Genomic DNA, 23,213 nt, shown 5'->3' with positions numbered 1-23,213 from the left:
TCAAATGAAACAAGAGAATACACATTCAATTATACAGCCAATATATTTGAATTTAAATTCAAATCCAAATCTTGCATAACGATAGAGTGGGAAAAAGACATGAAAGAGAAATTGACTACAAAATTAAACCCAACATTGAATTTAATCTATGACTCACAATTCTCATAAACTAGCAAAATCTCCTCCACGCTTTCTATACCAATTGATATGTGCCAATTGGATGGAGTGATTCACTTCAAAAAAAACAAATGGATAATTGTTAAAATAATCACAATTTCTATGATGACCATTAATAATTAATCATACACACTATTGATTCATGGGATCTCAAAAGCAAGTGCAAGTACCAAAAAAAAAATTGAAAAAGAAAAAGAAAAAGTAGTTAAATTTTTTTTTTCTTCATGCACTATCCTTTTTAAGTTTTGTAGCATAATTATTGTCATTCCGCATAACTAGTAAGTAGATCGATCTCTACGGTGAGATCATCGTTGGGTTGGAAGGGGGCAAGAAGTCCTTCTCTTGAAAGTGTGGGGGGCAAGCCTCTAGACCAAAATTTCATTACGAATAGTTTAGGAATTTGTTTCATTGTAAATTTTAATTTTGTTCTACTTTGTCTCATAAATAGGAAATCTTAATTAGACTTTTTGATCACCATTATAAAAGAGAGAAAGAGATTAGATAAGGTAGATGTGTGAGTTTCTCATGTAAACTTCTTTTTATCATAATGAATTAATATAGTGAGTTGGGTGAAGGGCCCAAATTTGCCCCCAGGCCCAATTAACTGTACAAGGGAATTTTTATTTTGATGAAATTCCATTTTTGTTAGTGGATTTTTTTTTCCAATGTGTCACCTCAGTATTAAAAATTATTTTTGTCCCCTCTTGGTTCCGCCCTTGACGGTGATGAAAGATGAATCTCACATAGAAGCAAACCTTTATAAATCAGGTGTGTCTTTATTTCTTTCTATTTATTGATTACTTTCAGTGGAATAGGATTAGGGTCATTTGATTGTGAAAATGGAATTTGGATAGAAAGAAAATAAATTTCAGGGAACTGAATTATCTAGAAATTATTTTCCTGTGAACTGTAAATTATTGTGTTTGATTCGTATAATTTTTCACGTGAAAAATGTTAAAATAAAAGTATTTTTTGGTGTTCGTTTGACTTTGTTTAACATGAAAATTATCAGTTAAAGAGATAGAATTTATTGGTATTGGAGGTGAAATTTGTTTCCATTGCAAAAAAATAAATAAATAAATAAAAATAAAAATAAAAAATAATAATAATAAATCTATCTTTTGGTGTTCATTTGGCTTTGTTTTACATGAAAATTATCAATTAAAGAAAAATATTTTTTTACAATAATTCTTAGATTTTGTTTCCATTGTCAACAAGATAAATAAATAAAAATCAAGTGAAAAAAAAAACGCTATAGTATCGAGAATTGGAATTGGTGAGAATTCCAATTCAAGGATTTGATGGAAAATACTGACGTGGCCAAGAAAGGTGGAATTCGTTTTCCATGAAAATTTCACCTATCAAACACTACAAAAGTTGAAAAATGGTATTGATTTTCTATTTTCCATGGAAAAATGCGAGGCTATCAAACACACCCTTAGAGTTTCTAATTCTTCACATCCCTTCCCATTCCGAGCTTTCCAACTTGCCTTTTTGATGCTAAAGATTAAGCAAAAATTAGCCAAAGCAAAAGTTTAAATTTAAAAAGTGCTGCTTATGAAACTACAAAGATTTGGGACCATTTGCACCACTTTTGAAAGGTTTGGATCAATTACACAATTTTGGAAATGGTTTGGGTACCGTTTCCGCTAATTTTCCTTAAAGTTTTGATTAAAGTGGATAGTTATTGCCATCAAGAATAACATTAGGGCATATTTTAATGTTTTTTGAAAAAGGAGGCTCACAATGTAATTTCTACAAGTCAAAAACGACAACATGTTCAAGCCTGGATGAACTGGGTTGTTCGTTGGCAGGCCACTCCAGTTTGATGGTTCAAGAGAGTTGTTGTCGATTTTATTTTCATAAGTGTACGAATCGTAACTAATAGTAAATAGGCATACAAGTCTGGATTATCGTTCTCGTGAAAATTATACTTTAGCACTTAATTTAATTTCTTTCTAACTACTATTCAACAAAGCAAATAAAGATTTTTATGAGTTGATTTTTAATCTAACTATTTAATAATACGTGGATGAACACAAATAATGATTGATAATTCAAATAATAAACAGATATTAGGGCGGAACAATTTTACATATGGATCACCTTTAAGTCTTAAATTAAGATTCATAAATTATAAGGTAGTGTTTGGTTGAATTCTCCTATTGAATTCAATTTACCTCTCTCGAGTTCTTATTGAGCCTATTTAACGACTTCAATTCCATATCTCTATGTGAATTAAACTTAGTTAAATAAAAGATTGGTTCTAAGAATTCATATACGATCGTAATAATTAATATATATATCTCTACACATTATATTAATTTATCGAATTTTAATTCGTGGTTTAAACAAATAACCCGCATATCAAGTTATGATCATTTTATTGAGGGAACTACATCTTTACTCGAGACAGCTCATCATTCTTGACTTATCAACATTTTTTCCTCCACTTGCTCCACTCGTTCTACATTGAAAATACATATGAAATACATCAAATAAATACTCTTTCAAAAGTATATTACTCACGCTAACATGTATTTAAATATATATTTTGATTAATTGAATTTTTAATCATGGATTTATGCAAATTGAATTTATGGCAAGAGAATTGAACTTAGAGACTAACATTAGTGAACTTATACAAAATGAATGTAAAATGTCTTGTAAATGACATTTTTTTAAAGCACTTTTAGATGCTAGTCAGAAGAGTTTTTGTTGAGTTGGGCTTTTAAAAAGATGAATTTCACTTGAAAACCTTATTTGACTACAACGAGGCACCTAGTCATTACGATTGGGCACCTGAGCGCTGACTTTCGAAAGAAAATTTTGAAACATAGCGCATGTGTCACACAATGCATTAATTGAATAGGAATTTCCAATTGAAATTGATAAAGTAAAACTATTTGGATCCTTCAATTTGGGTGGCAATTTGTTTAGGACTTTTGCACTGCTCTCCTCCGTTAATGTCACAATTTCAAACTTTGGAAGCTTTATTTTCTTTGTCATCATTTCTTTCAAAATTTTTGTGTAGTTCGGGATTTGTAATATTGGATCAATGAACGAAATATTGATCTAGAGCTTTTTGAGAACATAGATTTTTTTTTTTCATATTTTGTGGCTTGTTTGTTCTTCTTGAGCTTTTGAAGAAAAGGAATGGGAGGCACGTATGCTTTGACTGGACTTGGTACTTTGGCAGATTTTTCTACCATTGTAACTTTATCAATCAAATCAAGATCATCTTTTCTTTTGGGTTTCTTTGCAGTAATCTCTGGTTATTTTACCTTCCTTTTTGTAGTTATGGCATGAATGTGTTGCTCTATTGACTTCTTTCGAACTCATTGTGGAAATGAGAGTGGGGATACATATGCTTTAACGTTCATGGGGGCCTTGGGTGGATCGTTCTCTACTACTTTAATTGTTATCACATATTCCTTAGGATTTATCATTGTATTGCTTGGTAATGTCCTTTGTGGGCGTTCTGCAAGTTGTTGTGTTATCTGACCAATTTGTGTCTTTAATTTCTTGATGGATGCCCGCTGATTTTAAAAGTTTGTGTCAATTTGCTAAAACACATTGTCCGTCTTCTGCGCATGTTGTTGAAAACATCTCCACCAAATTTGGTCTTCTTTCTTGCTGGAAATTGATCCCACATGAGTTGAAATTATGGGAGTCATTTTGAATAAAATTTACTCGTTCCTCCCAAAAAGCAAGCACCAAGCAATTTTTTGAAGTGTGATTTTTCTCACATTTTTTACAAGTTGAACTAGTCATCACTACATTTGCTCCACGTGTTTGCAATTTTACAAGTAATTTCACCTGTTTCGTCAAAACAGCAATTTGTGCATTAGTAGAAGTTGTATTGTCTAATTCATACATTTCAGCTGCTATTGGTGGTACCACTCTTTCTGATGAGAACATTAAATGTGTAGTGACAATAAACTCAAACAGATCCATACATTGTTGCATTGACTTCCCAATGATCGATCCGCCTGCAGAGTAATCTGCTTGAGATTTGGACAGTGGTGAAAGTCCCTGTGTAGAAATATTGTACTTGATTTCCAATAGTGATCCCATGATTTAGACACTTCCTCATCAATTCCTTGAACCTGTTCCATACTTCGGATAGCTCTCCCCATCTCTGTGTTGGAAGATTTGAATATTCAATATGATTTTTGTCTCCTTAGCCAATGGAAAGAATTTGTTGCAAAATTTCCTAGTTAGTTTTTCCCATTTAGTAATGCTTCCATGAGGTTCAGCATCTAACCACTCCAATGCTGCATCTCTTGGTATGTAAGGGAATAATCACAGCTTGATAGCGTCCTTATTAAACCCAGGAGCATGACAATTTTGAGAATTCCTTAGAAATGTAGAGATATGTGTGTTTGGGTTCTCATGAGGTAGCCCGTAGAATTTTAGAGTATTGCTCATCAAATTAATCCAGTTTGCTCTTATCTGAAAGTTGTTCACCCCAAAATTTGGATACACAATATTGGAATGTGCGGGTGTTGTTATAGGCACCAAAAACATAAATACCAGTAAGTTTCCTTCATTTATTTCCCTTTGCTCTTGTCGTTGATCTCTCGCAGCCATCTATTCAATTGGTGTATAGGGATAGGGCTGTTTAGATTGTTAGCCATTTGATGTTGCTATTTTTATTTTTGTTCTTTGCGTCTTCATCTGAAGGTACATTCTATTTCCAAATTAAACTGTTTAATATCGTTGTCTTGAATACGGAGCATACAACGAACACTTTTTTTGTAAATAAAATAAAATAAACAAATCAAATAGCAGTTGAAAATAAAACAAATTAAGATTAGAAGTAAATAGTCCCTAGCAAAGATGTCAAAAACTTGTTGTTGATTTTATTTTCGCAAGTCTACGGATCGTAACAAGTAGTAAGTGGACAAATGAATCCGAATTATCATTTCCGTGAGAACTATACTTTAGCACTCAACTTAATTTTTCTTTCTAGCTACTATTCAACAAAACAAATAAAGATTTTTATGATTTGATTTTTAATCCAACTACTTAACAATATGTGGATGCACACAAAGATTGATTGATAATTCAAATAATAAATGGATATTAGAGCGGAACAATTTTACCTATGGATCACCTTTAAGTCTTAAATTAAGATTCATAAAGTCTTAGGTAGTGTTGGGTCGAATTCTCCTATTGTATTCAATTTGCCCATTTCGAGTTCTCAATGAGCCTATTTAACTACTTTAATTCCATATCTCTATGCGAATCAAACTTAGTTAAACGAAATATTGGTGCCAAGATTTCATATATGATTGCAGTAATTAATATAGGTATCTCTACACGTTATAATAATTTACAGAATTTTAATATGTGGTCTAAATAAATAACCCCCATCTCTACGTAATTATTGTTCACAAAATCATTGAATAATTGGCCAAAGAATTCAAAGCATTGAAAACATATTTAAAATCAACACATATGCATAAAGGAACTTAAATCTTGAATAAAAGAAATAAAGTGTTTCAAAAAGTTACATTGTTCGCACTAATAATAAATTTAGCTACACATGATGATGGAAGAAAAACAAAAAGTATAGAGTTCATGACCGGGTTTTGAAATATTGATCATGGAAAGAATTAAATTTGGCACTAAGAATCTTCTTCAACCTCAAGAGTCTTCAACCCCTAGCTTTTGCTACTTGATCTTAATGATTATGTGTTCTTCTCCTCTTTGATCTTGTTCTCTCAATCTCAAGTTGTAGTTTTTTTCCTCTCAATGTGAGGAATCCACTCCTTCAATTCTCTTCTCTAGGGTTGTATTTGTATCTTATTCAAGTTTTGGAAAAGTATTAGTTGAGTTGGGCTTTTAAAAAGATGAATTTCACTTGAAATCCTATTTGACATCAGCGAGGCGCCTAGGCTTTGCGATTGGGTGCCTGAGCGTCGACTTTCGGAAGAAAAATCAGAAACATAGCGCCTGGACACCGTCTTTAGCTTCGATTGCACTGTACATCATTCAATCTTTTGCCATAACGTTTTCTTTTGATGTTCAATTGAGGCGATTCAAGATGCGTTAGAAAGATAATTCAAAGGACTACAACTTGTCCTAAGATACCATTTTCAAATTTGATCATTTGCTATGTCAAAAATGGGTCTCAATACGAGTCTGAAAATGATGCATAATTTTTTTCCGGTTGGAACTTGATGTGTGTTCATACTTTTATTATATTTCATTTTTTTGATGTATTTCTTTATCCAATTGATTCCGAGCACTCTTGAATTTTCATCGTGAGGTTAGATATAACTTTTGAGTATTTACCTTTTGGTCCTCAAACTTTGAATTTTGCTCTTCTTCGGAGTTTCTTGTACCATCATTGAATTTTACCTATGTTCTGCCGTGATTGAAAACTATGTTCTGCCGTGATTGACTCTTTCTGCCTTGATTTAAATTAAAACAGGCAATTTTCATTTTATTTTGAAATTCAAAATTTCTTAAAATAAAAAATTTAAATTATCAGATTGGCTGGCTTTTGGGCCGAGCCATGGACTGATCCGCTCTAGTCTCGTTTAAAATGTTACCTAATCAAAACTTGGACCGGTAATCGAAATAGCCAATCCGAGCCTAGATTCAAGCTTTGCCCAATCCATTTTGACACCTCTACTTCTATGTCAACAAATTGTACTAAGAAGCACAGTTAAATGTGACGGAAATTTTTGCAGAGAATTCAAAAACTTGAATAATGAAAATCAAAATAAGGATTTATTATTACTTCCACCAGAGGAATAATAATTACATATCACGTATATACTATTACTTTGTCTACTCTTGGGTGTTTTAACTAAAGGTTCATGCAAAAAATGACTCATTTAATTACTTATTTCTAGACTGTATTAATTCAAGCTATAGTCCGCCGCAATTGGACCACCGAGACCAGGCAAGAAAGGGACTCCAGTATCGGGCAACCAACCCATTCCATCAATGAAATCAACAGTGAATTTGTAGGCTTCTATTACTTCAATGTTATGAAAACCAGGCCAATTAACTCTCCCATAAGTACTAGCTCCGAGGCCTGTATTTACATATTCAGAAAAGTATAGCGTTGAAATGGAAGAAAAACTTCCCCCTGGCCACTGAATCCATCCCTGCGGTGCAATTGCATCACCAATATTTGATTCCATCACAACCGCCCTGGAATACGGTTTCCAGGGCCTCTCTAAATATGATTTGTAGGAATGCCTAATAGGAAAAAAATCTGAGCTGAAAGTAATCCTGCAGGTTTGGATAGAGATTCCTGTGTTTTACCCTGGATCGGTCCGCCCATTTGCCAGGATCAAGTTGTATGCTCCATCAGCTGGTTGGAGAAGGATCAAATTGCTAGTTTGGATTACAGCAGCAGCATTCCCAAAAATGAAGTCTATGGTACCGTATATGTCACATTCGCAGTAAAATTGGCGAAGGGAGACTGCGTACAGCGAATCCTGGTAACCGGAAATGCTACAACTATACAGAGCGGCGCGATCTGAGGCTATAGCTAGTGCAACGGCTTGTGCTCCTTGTGGCCCTGCCATGTTCTGAAACTCAATATCTCGTGCTATAAACCCATTTCCTGTAGTTTCTGACAAAAAATTAAAAAAGATGACTGTCAATCTACTTCCGGTGTTGTTGGAATCTGTCTTTAGATCTCCTAAATTGAAAGTTCCACAGAAAAGGGTCATTTTTGCGCATTAAATAGTATTAGCTAATAATGTAAATTAGAATTCCATAAAAAAGCTAAAGAATGAAAAAATAGGGATACTTTTAGGACGTTAATGGCAGCTATATCATTAAATTTATGACTAAAAGATTTAATTTTAAGTAACTAGAGAGTACAGAGAGGACTCGCTAAATGTAGCAGTGTTCAGTAGCATTGAAAACCCCCCAGCCACACTACTATTTGCAGTAATGATAGTTGAGTATTTTCCATCACCAATTAGCATAATCCCATCTTCGTTGCTGTTAATTTTTTCGTTGTAAATTCCTGATTTCACATAGATTATGAATCGATTCCCGTTGGTGGCCTGGATGGTAGCTGAGATTGTTTTATAGTTCCCTGAGCCATCTTGGGCAACTATAACGTTTGCTTTTATTTTTTCACGTTGAAGCAGTTTCCTATCACTCCTGGGTACCCAGGCGGGAAAACTTCTTCTTCTAAAAGATACCGGCATGTGAAAATTTTGTTTTTTGACTTTCCTGGGATTTGGTTCACCAGGGCCAATGGATTACTGGTCACTTCAGAAAGATAGTCCAAGATAGTCCATTTTCCTGGAAATTTCAACTAGGAAGACATTTGCTGGAGCCTCAGCCTCTACTGCATCCTTGCATGTTTGTTGATAAGTTATAGCAGCACTCAGCCATGTCTGGACCTCTTCCTTGCGCTTTCTTGGTGATTCCCTAAGTGCCCTCAAAGAACAGTTAAGCCATTTGGTAAACATTGTCAAGAGCTCATGACAGTAATCTGCATATTTTCAGGCAGAAAAAAGTCAAATGATCTGAGAATTAAGAAACTGGAAACTGGAACCCATTTCAAATCTGCAGTTGGAATCGAATGCAGACTGTAAAGGTCCAGATCGAATTATTTCGTGGCTTTGTCGATTTAAAAATAAATTGCAGAAACAACAAAAGAACAACACGATAATTTTTTGCCCCAAAGAGGGGCCCAGATGTTCAGCCTTTCGACCTAATCACCCGTTGAGCATCTGTAAACAGATATAGCTCAAGATCTACTAAGAAGAACCAAAAAAATGTTACAACATGGACGAAAGCAGAAAGTTTCTTCGATATATCTCTCTAGCCTCTTTCCTATAGGAAATCACAAAGATCAGCCTCTACAATGAAAGCACTCAACTCTCATTTACACGGTTATATGAAAGATTCACCACTAAGATGAATATTAGATTTACAGAGAAAGAAATCAATAAACCTAACTACACTTAGAGAAAGGGAAAAGGCAGAGAGAGAGAGAGAGAGAGAGAGTCACGAAGCATAATCGAGAATGAAGAGCCAAACCAAGTTAAATATCTGGTCAACTAAAGAGTCAGGATCCAAGGTATGAGTATCAGTCACTTGTACGGCTGATACTCAATCCTTAAGAGGCAAAATAAGAAACGTGTTTGCATAAGGACATTTTCTTTAAAATCTTCAACAGTTGAAAACTAATCAGCCCAAATACAGATGACCTGGTCCATGCTAAAAAATATGGGCCAAAAGTTGTGAGGCAGCCCAAAATTTAGTTTAACACAGACTCATCGCCTAGCTGTTGAAAAGAAAAAAAAATGGAAGAATGACAAGAATTGTAAATTTGAAAGAATCAACGATATGCACCCATGATTCGAGCAAGTTGGGCATCTTCAGAGACGAAACGGGAGCTGAGTTGCTCAAATTTTGAAATCGGGACCTTGATTTCTGATATTGTCTTGTTAACTAGTGCAGAATCTCAATGTTGATTTCCAGATGAGCCTAATCGTGTCAAGGTTTCTACACACAAGTTAGGATATCTGGTGGAGGCACATTTTATTCTTACATCCTCTTCATAAGCTGCCAATGACGCAGTACTGAAACCAGATATTACCATTAGCAAAAGCACAATGCATTTTGAGGTTCCCATTTGATGAATATATTTTGATGAAATGGAGAATTTTATAGTGTTTTATATAAAGGAAGTTTCAGTTTGGCATTGCTTTTAGAGCTTTAACTTCTAATTATCAAACAACCAATTTGAGAAGTTTAGTGAACTTTAAAAAATGTTAGGGGGTGTTCCTTTTACCTTTTTCGAGTCGTTTTTTGTTTTTAGTTTTTGAAAACGCTCAAAACACATTTGGTCACTCGTTTTAGAAAATTCATTTTCGAAAACAGGGAAAAACTTATAATTGAAAACGCAAAACGATTTTTTTTCATTTTGGGCGTTTTCAGTTAAAAAAAAACCCAAAACGTGGAAAACTCTCATAACACGCTTTTTTTAAAATTTTTTTTTAGGGAATTTAGGGATGCTCAGCAGTACTTTTAAAATAGTAAATTCACCAAGTTTATAATATATTATCTAGTAATGTATTAGCTTAAAATTATTATGTTTTACTAAATAATCAAATTAATTGAATAAATGTCATGAAACAATTGCTTAACATTTATTATTTTATTTTTGTAGCAAGAAAAAATGGTAAATTCACCAAGTTTAAAATATATATTATCTGGTAATGTATTAGCTTAAAATTTTTATGTTTTACTAAATAATCAAATTAGTTGAATAAATGTCAAAAAAATTTCTAAAAATTTATTAATTATTATTTTATTTATAGCAAGAAAAAAAAGTAAATTCACCAAGATTAAAATATATATTATCTAGTAATGTATTAGTTTAAAATTATTATGTTTTACTAAATAATCAAATTAATTGAATAAATGTCATAAAATAATTTCTAAAATTTTTAAACCAAACGCATTTTCTAGTTTTCTATTTTAAGAAATCATTTTTCAAAATGACAAATCAAACACATTTTTTATAATTCGAAAATAGTCTCTCAATGCAGAAAACGAAAACGCAAACCAATCGTAAGATTTTCAGATATTTCCTTTGACTCCTTCAATTACCCATAATTTAAAATACCAATTTTAACCCTCATAAAATAATAATCCTTTTGTCCTAGGTTTGTGGATATTTTACATCTATGGATTATGAGAAATTTGTAATTAAATAGAGAGAAAAGAGAAGAAATTAGAGGAGTCAATAGATTTTTGTGTATTTTATTGAAAACTAAATCCTCCTATTTACGAGAAAGGATTACGGCCGAAAGGAATACAAGAGTCGTAATAACTAGAGTTGCAAATATATAATGGTTATTCACAAATACTATTTTATTTACAACAAAATTGATTTTATCTATATTATAAATTTTTTTTTTTTGAATCTTTATGTTAATCTTTTCCTTCTAGTATAAGTACTGTGTATATATGTTCTTATGTAAATATTATATATCATAACATGTATTTATAAAACTAGCAGTTATTTATTTATTTATTTATTATTTTTTAACAGCATAGCCAGTAAAAATTAGTACATATGGTCTTTCAATGTCTGTTTTAGTAATTGTAATCAAACACAATAATAAATACTTTTTTTTTTAATGAAATAATCAAATGCTTATATTAAATAATAGGTTAGCAAATATTAGGTTTAATTTATCCTTAGTCCAGATTATGCAAAACGTAGTATATTAAATGTTAAATCATAAAACACGTATAGAAATTGTAATTACAACTATAAAGAATGTATTTGTAAATTTTCCTAATTTTAAACAAATTGAATATAGATAATATCTGATGGAGGAATTAATGACCGTTGATTAATTGTTCTTAGTTGCTAGATGAGAATTTTTTTATCCAATACCGAGTATGTCATTTTGAATTTTTTCCATCACCTTCATCTTTAGACATTAAACTCGACATATTGTTAGTATATAAGAGCTACGTAGAATTTTGCTGTAAGTAAAACTAACAAGAATGCACGGATCGACTATAGTGCTAAATTGCTAAACAAAAACAAGAGGTAGTAAAAATAAAATCGTCACACAAACCAGTACAATAATAAAAAAAGCTCACCTAATATACAATTTAAAATGAATCTTTTAATTTTAATTTATAGAACGAAGTCCTGATGTAATTTTAAAGCTATTACATGTTCTATGTTTACCGCGAAGCGGAAGTGAGTACTTAAGCGGACTTCGCCACTGATTGAACTGATTTTAAAGATGGTTCTAGCAAAAATTAATATTTGTTACTTGATTTCATAAGGAATTTTGAAATCATCAGCAATTATCATCATTTATCATTGATTCACTTTGTTATCAATTATTAACCACACCGTCGTCGATAATATCATTGGAAATCACCACTGGTGCGTTTGTCATCGATGATCAACAATAAATTGTTCATGTACATCACGAAAGTCTATATTATTTTTATTTTTATTAAGTTATTGACTGAACATTAATTCTGACAAAATTTTGTGAGCTCATATCATAGTACCTTCAATAGGCTCTTTAAATGAAAAACACTTTTAAGGAGTTATTAATAAAGGAAATTCGTAAAAACGGCCTAGTCAAGCCTTAAAACTTTTTGAGGCGTAACTTCCTCCAAATAAGTTTTTAAGGCCTTTTTGAAGTTAAAATGTCTAAATTATCCTTTTCTATATTGTTAAAATATCTTAAAAGTCCTTTACATGCAATAAAAATAACACTCTTTTCTCAAAAATGAACATTAATTTTACTCCAAATTGTCTTTGATTTGTTCTTCATTCCAGCTTTCTTCTTCTTCTTCTTCTTCTTTTTTATGCTTCTGTCGTTATATTTAGTTTTACTCAAATTATAACAGATCACATTCAAGACAACAACAATTTAACAATGTAACTTTATTTCAACTTATTACGATGTCTTATGTGAGTTTGTTGTGATATTTCATACCAAATTTATTATGTAATTCGTGTTTTTTTGAATGTTAAGTCGTTTTTCCAAGTTGGTTTAATTCATATTACAAGTGAAAACATGTTGATTTTTATTTATTTATTTTTACTGACATTCTGAAAAGTGATAAAGGGCAAAACTTTTGGTCAGTTTAAACGATTGGAGTCATTTTCTCAAACGACTTTTGGTCCTTTTAAACAAAAGCAATTGTTTTTTAAGAAAAAAAAGTCTGGAGTCTCTTAAAATAACCCTAGCCATTTTACTGCAGACTTTTAATACTTTGTAGTAATTTTTCTATAAGCTTTCAATTAATTTTTAAAAGACGAGTTTGATTTGCATATCTTCTTTCGCTATACAAAATGGCTTAACTTATTTAAATCAATGGTAAGTCGTCTACTTAAAAATCAAATATGCTCTACTTAAACAGTGTATAGTAGAGCATAAGAAGTTGCATATAAAGAAATTCATCTTCCTTTACGTTTTAAACGAAGTAAGTTGAAATTGAACAGGATCTTTACTGACATTTCGTTTTTCATTATACATGATATTTTTTCTTATTCAAATCTATTGTAAGTCATATACTTAAAAATTAAACATGCTCTACTTGAACAATGTGTAGTGGAGCACAATAGATTGCATATAATGAAATTCGTCTTCTTATAACTTTAAATGAAATAGGTTGAACTCGTGCACAATATAAAAGTTTACAAGTTTGACTGGCATAAGTACTAAGATCTACTTTTGGTTCTTCTGCTTCATAAGGTATGTATCTTATCTCGAAATGAGATTAACAAATTCCTCTCACAAAAAAGTAAGGATTTTCTCCTTCTAAATTCACTAATTTTATGCTCAAGCAGGAATGAAAGGAAAAATGACCAATGTTTTGAAAATCGATTCGATTATCAACTTGGTAAGGGCGAAGGGTTAAGGATCATAATATTCAATCGCAATCGAATCTACCCCATCTTGCCCAAACCTCGATGGGGTGGGGCAACTTTTTGCCCCATTTCTTGCCCGATTTATTTATTTATTTATTTTTACATTTTCAAAATTTCGAGTTATGTTATTATTAGAGAATAAAATACAAATTCAAAATGGGCTTTTAACGGGTGAATCTAAAAATAAAATTATTTTTAATCTTTTTTCCCCTTCACTATTCCCCACCCGCCATCCCGTTCGGGGTGATTTTTTTGCCCTATTTGAGGCAGGGCCCCATCGGGATGGGGTGGGACGAGACGAATTTTTTTGCCATGACTATGTCTGCATGATAGATGGAGAATTGGCGCATCAATATTTAACCATTAAAACACTCTACGCCAACAACTCATCTTTCTACACAGCCTTTACCAGGCTACCTACACTTAAAAACATGGGGCTTTCATTTAAAAAGTCTAGTCAAACAAAATATTAGTTTAAAAAGTTCACAAACTAAGTTCTTTGAGTAAAAGGCCTAAAGATATGGAAAATGAAAAATATAATTTGTAAATGACTAAAATGACCTTACATACAAAAAAGACATTGCTGCCCTAATTCCCATTTCAATTCCCTTTTGACCCTAATTAAATTCTATCTTCCTTCCATTTGCTCTTCACAAATCGGCTGTAGAGGTATGCAATTCCTTTCTTTGTCATCCCCTTTTTTCTCTACTTAATGAAACCATAAACTCTACATTCCATTTTCCTTGGACACTCATTTGGTTGAAGTAAGTGATAAAATCTTGCAATATTATTGTTGGGCATTTGGGGGAAGAAGGGGTTGTTGTAATTTTCAATTTTTAGCTTAGTTTCTTTGTTCATTTTTTGAATAATTTCTTCATGTTATTGTATATATGTTTATGATTTTTATTTGTGAACAATAATTTTGAATTAATTTTATCATTAGATTAGACTTTTGATATTGGTTACTTTCAAACCCTTTTCTCATTACTCATCATCTGTATCAATTAGAGTAAAATGTAAGTTTGCAAAGACATGTTTGGCTATTCTTTTTATTGGTCTACTGTAAATCATACATTTAATTTTCGTCTGTACATAACGACTTACATGCCATTTTCTGTAATCCATAACAACTTACATATCGTTATCAGTACTGTACAATGTTTGAAATTTGATGAAATTTTTATATTGAATTACAGTTATGAACACCGTGAATATGATATAGATATTAGTTTGTTTTCTAGTTGAATATGAGCAGTCAGTTGAATGTGTTTAAAATGAAAATATGCAGGGAATGGCAAAGAAAAAACAACTCATATTCTTGTTGCGAAAACTATTTCTTATGTGGAATTATATGATAAAGTCAAAGAGGTGTTGAACATCAATTCTCAACTTTTTCATAATTTAATTGGAAAAATCGAATGATTCAAGAATCTATTCACAACTTCAAATGAGTACGAGTGCAGTCATAAGATATCAGTGGACTGCATGTTCTTATTCCCAAATAAGATGGAACAAACCAATACCTTGAAATAGAAACCAGTACCTTGGCTTTGTTGGAGCATATTCTTTTATTATTTCATTTATATTTATAATGGATAATTGATTTGGAATTATTTCCTGCAAATTACATAATCATCGTGTGTGTTATTTTGCTCATTTTCTTGCTTTCAACATAAAGATTCAGAAACTTGGATGTTTACTTTGTGATTTTGTACTACAGCTCTCTTGAGGGACATGCTTACTCAACTTTGTTCTAAGAGGAATTGGACATGGCAGGTCAAATATTGTGCTACTAGTGGATGACTTTTTTACATAGAAACAATTGGTCCAACATTTTAAACAATTTATTCCTTTAGTTTCATTAAGATGTAGGTCGAAAGTGTGTGTATATATGTGTGTACGATAGAAACTATAATATAATGGCTGTCTTATATACTAGGCGAACTTCCTGGTTTATCATCATAATTCATAATCCAAGTTCCTAAGTTTGTGACAGTGGTGAGATTATAAATGATCAAAATTACTCAATGGATCCATAAAGACTATATTAATCGACCGTTCATTTCTATTTTTATAAATTTTTTTCCAAAACATTCTTGATTCTTGAAGTTCTATCGTCCATGACCACTAGACATGCATCTGACATATGCAGGATGATCAAAATATGTAATCAAGTGGGTTCGATATCCCTCAAAAGAAACTATGAGAACATTTTTGTATACATAATTGTATACGACCTTTGAATTATTCCGACAGAAATTATTTTCGTTCTCTCTTTTTAAGTCATTCGAGTGGTATCAACCCACTTGTGACCTCTTTCGATCGTCCCACGTATGCTGAAGGTATGCCAGGTGGTTGTGGATAGCCGAATCGTTATTTTTATTCAGAACGATATAATTATCGTTTTATATGAAAAGAAATGATATCTACGTTGTTATACTTGTGATTTGAATTGGAACGATTTCAAACTCATCAAATTTATAATAAAACGATATGAATATCGTTACTCTATTTGTGATTTTAATACATAACGATATCATTATCGTTTGTATACAAGTTTGACGATGCTGATATCGTTTTAACTTAAATCATAACTAAAACTACACACATATCGTTTCAATTAAGATAAAACGATAATTATATCATTTATGCTAAAAATAACGATTCGACCGTCCACGATCACCAAACATACATCTAACATATGTAAGATGATTAAAATATAATTAAGTGGGTTCGATCTCCCCCGAAAGAAACTATGAGAACATTTTTGTTCTCATGATTATATACCACCTTCGAACTATTCAGACATAAAGTATTTTCGTTCGCTCTTTCTAAGTCATTTGAGTGGTATCAATCCACTTAATGACATTTCTCAATCGTTCTACGTATGCCGAAAGCAGAAAGGTGGTTGTGAACTGTCGAATCTTTATATTTAGCTAGAATGATATAAATATCATTTTATATGAAAATACACGATATCCATGTCGTTATCACTGTGATTTGAATTGGGATGATTTCAAACTCATTGAATTTGTACTATAACGATTTGGATGTCGTTGTCTTATTTTGTGGGTTTGATACATAAAGATACTATTATCGTTTCAGTACAATTTTGATAACATTGCTATCGTCTTAGTTTAAATCTTAACTAAAACGATAATTATAAAAACGATAATTATAAGAATGACGCTTCGATAAATAATTGATAACATGAATATGCACAGTGTGTACATTCTAAACATGTATAATACGTAAACTTGAAAATTATAAAAATTCATGAAAATATGTAAATTTCAATTACATTTAATATTGTAGTCATAACGTTCGAGTGTAACCACTCCTGAAACGATATATATGACATTATAGTTACGATTAAATAGGAACGATATCATTCTCGTCGAAAATTGTATTGAAACGACATAAAGGTTGTTTACTTATTCCATAGCGAGCGCCAAACCTTTTAAATAGTGAATCAATGTGTGTTCGATATCAAAACGACATATACATCATTTTTTGTATTTCAGGAACGAATTCAATGTCGTTATACAAATCAGTTAAGCGGAGTGTATTTGATGCTGAAACAATATCGAAGTCGTTTTATGTTCCAGGAACGATTTCAATGTCGTTATGCAAATCAGTGAAAAAGTGTCAGCAACTCATTTCCATTCCATATTTTTATTAAGTTGATAAGTTATATTTTACGATTTATTCAAACTGCAATATCTTGGTGCTGGATTATCCGAATCGATTTTTTCTCAAGTCGAATAGTGCTTATTAATTAAAAGCTTTAAAATGAATACAATATCGATGTACTACATCGCTTTTTATTAAAATCTAATTATTGAACTCTAAATAAGATAGATTTTTAAAAAATATTTTTTGTCCATTTTTTTTTGAAAATATAACGATAAAATTTATTTTAAAGAATTTCGTGTGTTATAATAGGTGTCTAATGAATAAATGACTCAGTACTAATTGCTAAGTTGTGGATAATGTTAAAACATTGGGTGCACCGGAGATCAATTACGAAGAAGAGATCACCTTAGACTTAAAAAGAAGAGTTCAAATTTTAAGGAGAAGATGATTTTGAAGGAGAAGATTTTTTGAATTTAAAGGAAGAGAATGCTGTTAGAACATGAAAGCATATTTATTGGAGTCAACCCGATGATCAACTCGAAAAAAACCACCAGGTCAATGGTTCAATTGATGGGTTATTGTTAAATTTTAATTTTAATTAAATTTTATTTTTGAAGTGAAAATGAAACAATTTTTTTAAATGGAATATATATATTTTGCTCACAAAAAACTAAAGATCGTCACTTGCCATAATAGTTGTGTTGAGTTAAAATATTTTCTTGTCATCCGAGGTTCAAGTCACGGCTTCAGCAAATTTAGAAAAAAAACTCCAATTTTTTCTTCATTTCTGTTTTATAAGTTAAGAGTTAAGAAGTCTTTTGACACTTTCAAATAATTAAAGCTCCTTTTATTTTTATAATTTTGGTCGAAGGTCATTGAACAAAATGTACATTAGGCATGGCCATCGCAACTCATTTCCCCTAAAAACATTTGGCTACACTTATTTTAGCAGTTGAGAGAATTAAAACTTGAAGGCCTTCTTCTCAGAATCACTTCAAAATTAATCAACCTAACTCTAATCCAAAATCTTCAGTCTTCTCTTGTAAACGTCATTCTTTTATTGATCCAAAAATTCGGGAAGGAACATTTTGCCTTTTTGGAGAAACTTAGGCTGTATGGAATTGTTGACAAAAAATGGGGCAGGCTGTTTCGTGGATGTATATTTTATAGGCGTAGAAAACTATAAATTTGGGTTTTGGGCTCTTTTTCTGAATGTTCTTATTCAGTTTTGGTGGTTCAAAAAGTTGAGCATATAGCCATGGAGAAGGTAAATAATTGGAATGATTTTTTTCTATGTAGTATTTGTCAAAATGCCTCTTAGAGCATTTGTTGTTTGTTGGCCTATGGTTTATGATGCAGTGTTTGTATTAGGTATTTTGTGTCATTTTTTTTTTTTTTTTTATCTATGTAAATCTCCATTTCAATATTTGTCGATATCCTAATTGTTAGTATGCTTTCTTATTTGAAATTAATAAGCCATTATTATGTTAATCTCAGTGATGGATTCCATCAGGATCAGCCCCATACCCAAAGAGAACATCTGACTCATCCATCTATAAAAGTAACTAAATAAAAATGCTCCCATTACCATAATAATATTTCTAAGAAAATGAACCAATTTTTCCATTATTGGAAATCAGGAAACCATAGTTTAGCATTCAAGAAATTTGCAAGTACAGACCATTGAAAAAATAGCAGGCAAAAACACAAATGAATTGGTCCATTGCCAGTCAAAAGGAAACATAAATTTGATGGGTCATTTGGTCCATTGTCAATAAAAGAGGATGTTGCTTCTTGCAAATGCTCTTAGTGCATTATAATAAGAGGTTGAATCGTGTCTTGACTTGCTTATGGTTCAAGGTATAGTAAATGAAACATAATTTCTAGTTGTTGCTGCTCTCCGTTTTGAGTTTTTCCTCAGCATCAGTTTTTTTTAAGTCTTTTACCAACTCATCAAAAGAAATGCTCTCAACCTGATCATGAATCCTCAAGGGTCCTGTAACTCCTTTTCCATTGTCTCTTTAATTTCCATGTGCATCAGAAGCTGGTCCTGCCTTATTAAAGGTTTCAGATTGACTTAAAATAATCCCAGGCATAGGCATGAATATGGATTCTGATGTTGGTGGCTATTCAAGGTCGGTTGGCATGTCATTCCTCCTTCTATGAGGAACAAGTTTGTTATATGACAGGAACAATAATGAAGAAAAATTATGATACACTAAAATTCATCAACCAATTTAAGGCATGTACTTAAGAGAAAACAAACTCAGCAATTTCTCAAATTCCAGCAATTATAAATATCAAACTGCAACTTCAATAAATTACAGCCTTGCAATAATAGCCTTATCTGTAATGGAACTTATCAATTCTTGTAACAATCCTGTCAAAAAAGGTAAACATAGTAACAAATTATGAATGAAGTGCAAGTAAACCTTAACATACTCCAAGGAAAAGTTTAGTGACTTAGCTCAACAGATGCATCATCTCTTGCATGGTACCTATTAATATGGCCAGTCAGTCCACATACACTGCAAGTCATTTCTACCGCATCTTTTCTTTTCATCTTTGATGTACCACCAATTTGAGAAATCACATCTTCTTCAGCTTGTCTTCCTTTGTTTGCTTTCTTCATCTCTTAGGTATATATTAGCCATGTGGTTCGATTGGGCGTGCGTCAACATCAGGCCATAGGTTCTTTCCATTTATTGGATTGACAATGTTCTCATAACAGTTTAGATATGTTCTTATCTTATAGCAGTCAGGAACGTACGCTTACCTCTAAGAATTATTGTAATGGTCTTTAATGGCAGCCACTTCATGTGCACATTGAATTCCTAATAGTTGCCATCTTTTACATGGCACAAGTGTGATTGGGCAAATCAACAACATACTCCTCTGATGGACATACCGTATATGATCGAGGGCTCCTAGACCACTCTACCTCACACTCATTTGCCATGTCAATGATCATGTTTAACTACTCGTTTATTTTCGGACATAATGCCATTATTAATGGTCCTTTCATCCTCCTAATCTTATCATTCCTCATTTGAATCCTTTTCATGAAACTAATTTGGATATCCATCAGTATAGTCAAAATTGATTTCTCTCTATCTTCTAAGAGAATTTTGTTGAAACACTCACACAAGTTGTTCAAGAGAATGTCACTTTTGGATTTAATGGAGACTTACTCCACATTGATGGATCCTTTTTCATTAACCATCCATAGGCTGGTTCACTAAGCTTCTTTATCTCCCCCATCCAGAATTTGTAATCAGTAACTTTAGTAGATATAGCAGTCTGCCATAAGTAGTCTTTAAGAGTTTTTCCTTGAAGTCTTTCCTAAAGAACTTCGTTTACATGTGTCGCGCACACTAACTATGTTCAGCTAGAGAATAGCCAGCACCAATCACATTTTGTAACCCCTTTTGCCTATCGTTCAGAAAAGTCCATTCATTGCTGTTATTAATTCCGAGATCTTGTCCCAATTGCCTAAGAAACCAACCCCAAGTAGCCATATTCTCCCTCTTTATAATGGAATATGCAATGGGGTATATACTATCATTGGCATCTAAGCCAACTGTTGAAAGGATCTAGCCCATAAAGCTTCCTTTCAAGAAATAATCATCTAAATCTATCAACGTCCTACAACTCCCTAGAAACTTTTCTTACATGATTCTAGGCATACATATATGCCTTGAAATTTTGAATCCGTAACAGCAATTATAACCGTAGACCCATTATCTGCAGCGTATGATCGTAGTTGCCCTAACTGATGTCGTCTAACCCTTCTATCAACAATCTAGCATATTTTTTTAGTCCTACATACAACCATCATATTAATCTTTAGCTTCAAATCATCTTTGACTGTCTTTACAAAATTACTGGGTTTTCCAATAGGGATCAACCTTAAATCTCTCCAACTATTTCTCAGTATGATACTTGTATGTATAGTGCCTATTTGTGCCATCTCTACTGTATATATGTGTACGAGTGATTGACTTTATTTGTACATCTCTTCTTTTTGGTCTATGAAGCACATACCCTCCATTTGCATCCTTATTTATGTACCTCTTATAACCTTATGACGTCGTTAACTTTTAATCTAATATTAGTTTTTCACTACTTTCAACTTCTTGACGACTTCCAACTTAGGATACATCAATTTCTTCTCCGAACAGAATTTTGGATACCTAAAATTACCTTCTTCTTAAGAAGCATAATCAGTGTCATGCTTCTCCATCTCTTCTTTTTGGTCTATGAAGCACATACCCTCCATTTGCATCCTTATTTATGTACCTCTTATAACCTTATGACGTCGTTAACTTTTAATCTAATATTAGTTTTTCACTACTTTCAACTTCTTGACGACTTCCAACTTAGGATACATCAATTTCTTCTCCGAACAGAATTTTGGATACCTAAAATTACCTTCTTCTTAAGAAGCATAATCAGTGTCATGCTTCTCAGAAGATGGATAGTACAATTCTTCTAGCACTAAATCCCATGGGTCTTCTTCACCCAAAATATTGTTATAGCCTACTGAGATATGTTTTGGATTAGAGTTATCCATTTCAAAATTGTCATCATCAACCTTGTTATCAGAATCATTGAGTTCACAATCTGTATCAATAACTATGTTGTCTTCAACGTTGAAGCTTGCACAAACAATATATAGGATTTTCTCATGTGCTGCCTAAATAAACAAAAAATTAAGATTCCAAAATCTTAAAAAACAAAAATTTACTAAAAATCAACAAATAAATAATATATTTCACACATTATCCCAAAATGTTGTTGTCAAAAGTACTTAGGGTTGTGGTTTTGTAATTCTAGTCCGAGAACGAAACAAAAAATACACAAAATCCAACATTTATTAACATCCAAAGAAAAAAAAAACTTATTGTATATAATCCAATAGAAAACATTATATTTAAATTTACAAAATGTAGGGCTTAACGGATACCTCATTGTGGTCCCTGCGGTTGCAAAAATTCATTCTTATTCATGGTGTTGTCTTCAAACTCGAAAGTCAACAGGTCACTCATGTCCAAGAAATTTATGACAAGAGTAGGGTTTCCTTGTTTTGTAAAAATGGATGAAATTTTTTTTTTACAGTGAAGTGAAATTGAATGAGGTAATCAACCTTTCAATTAAAATGGAGAATTTTAAAAAAAGCGTTATTTTCGTATCTGTTACAGGTTGTTTGGAAATGCTAATAGAGTTAAGGGTTGTTCGAAAGGGTGAGTTGTTGACGTGAAGTGATTTAAGTGTTAAATTGGATGAGGTAACCCATCCACGACGTGGACAGTTTCTTCAAAGCCTTCAAACGGATACCGTCTTAGTGATGGATGAGTAACACTTATGATACTTGAGTGAGCATTGAGCTACATTTAAGATTTCGGTTAACATGTAGTTACACATGTTACATGGGCTTCCAGCCCATGAGAAAAAGAAAGCCCAATCCATTATAATATGAGGTAGTCACATTGGAGTGTATAATCCAAAATCATGTCTGCACAATTGACGAAGAGCAGACTTTGGCTGAAAAAGAGGAAAATTGAGGCTACTTGAAGTGAAAAAAGTAAAGGGAGAAATTTTTTTTCTTTCCATCTTTAGGTGTGAATTGACATAGATATTCTTCTCTACAAAATATAGATTGAGGATTTCTCTAAGTGGTGTATTTTGGGCACTTCATAGATGTATTCAAAGTGTGTTTCTCACATAGTTTATCAAACTAGTGGTTTGGAGTGAGATTATTGTTTACCTTGAGGTTGATCATTGTTGTTTTTCCAATTTGTTGAGAACATAGGTTTTGGGTATGAAATTGACCATTGTAATCTCAGTTTATTGTAGTGGCTTTGGCCGAAGTTGCCCTATGATTTTTTTCCATCTACATTGGAGGGTTTTTTCCACATAAAATTAGGTGTTATGTTCTCTTGTTGCTTTCCTTTTTTTTTTTTTTTTTTTGGCATTTAGTTATTTT

General features: G+C 32.1%; 1 protein-coding gene and 1 pseudogene across 1 annotated transcript; both read right to left on the bottom strand.

The window, feature by feature from the left end:
- Positions 1-7,032: 7,032 nt before the first annotated feature.
- LOC111375908 (probable pectinesterase/pectinesterase inhibitor 54) lies at positions 7,033-7,878 on the bottom strand. Its single transcript, XM_022998824.1, is given in 1 exon segment — positions 7,033-7,878. A coding segment is annotated over 1 exon segment (825 nt). The 5' UTR covers position 7,878; the 3' UTR covers positions 7,033-7,052.
- Positions 7,879-7,982: 104 nt separating this feature from the next.
- On the bottom strand, positions 7,983-15,327 carry LOC111372865 (annotated as a pseudogene).
- Positions 15,328-23,213: the final 7,886 nt, after the last annotated feature.

This window comes from Olea europaea, chromosome 2, assembly GCF_002742605.1.
Source record: "Olea europaea var. sylvestris chromosome 2, O_europaea_v1, whole genome shotgun sequence".
NCBI lineage: Eukaryota > Viridiplantae > Streptophyta > Magnoliopsida > Lamiales > Oleaceae > Olea > Olea europaea.
The sequence above is the reverse complement of the archived record's forward strand: the minus strand, read 5'-3'. Positions and strand labels throughout refer to the sequence as shown.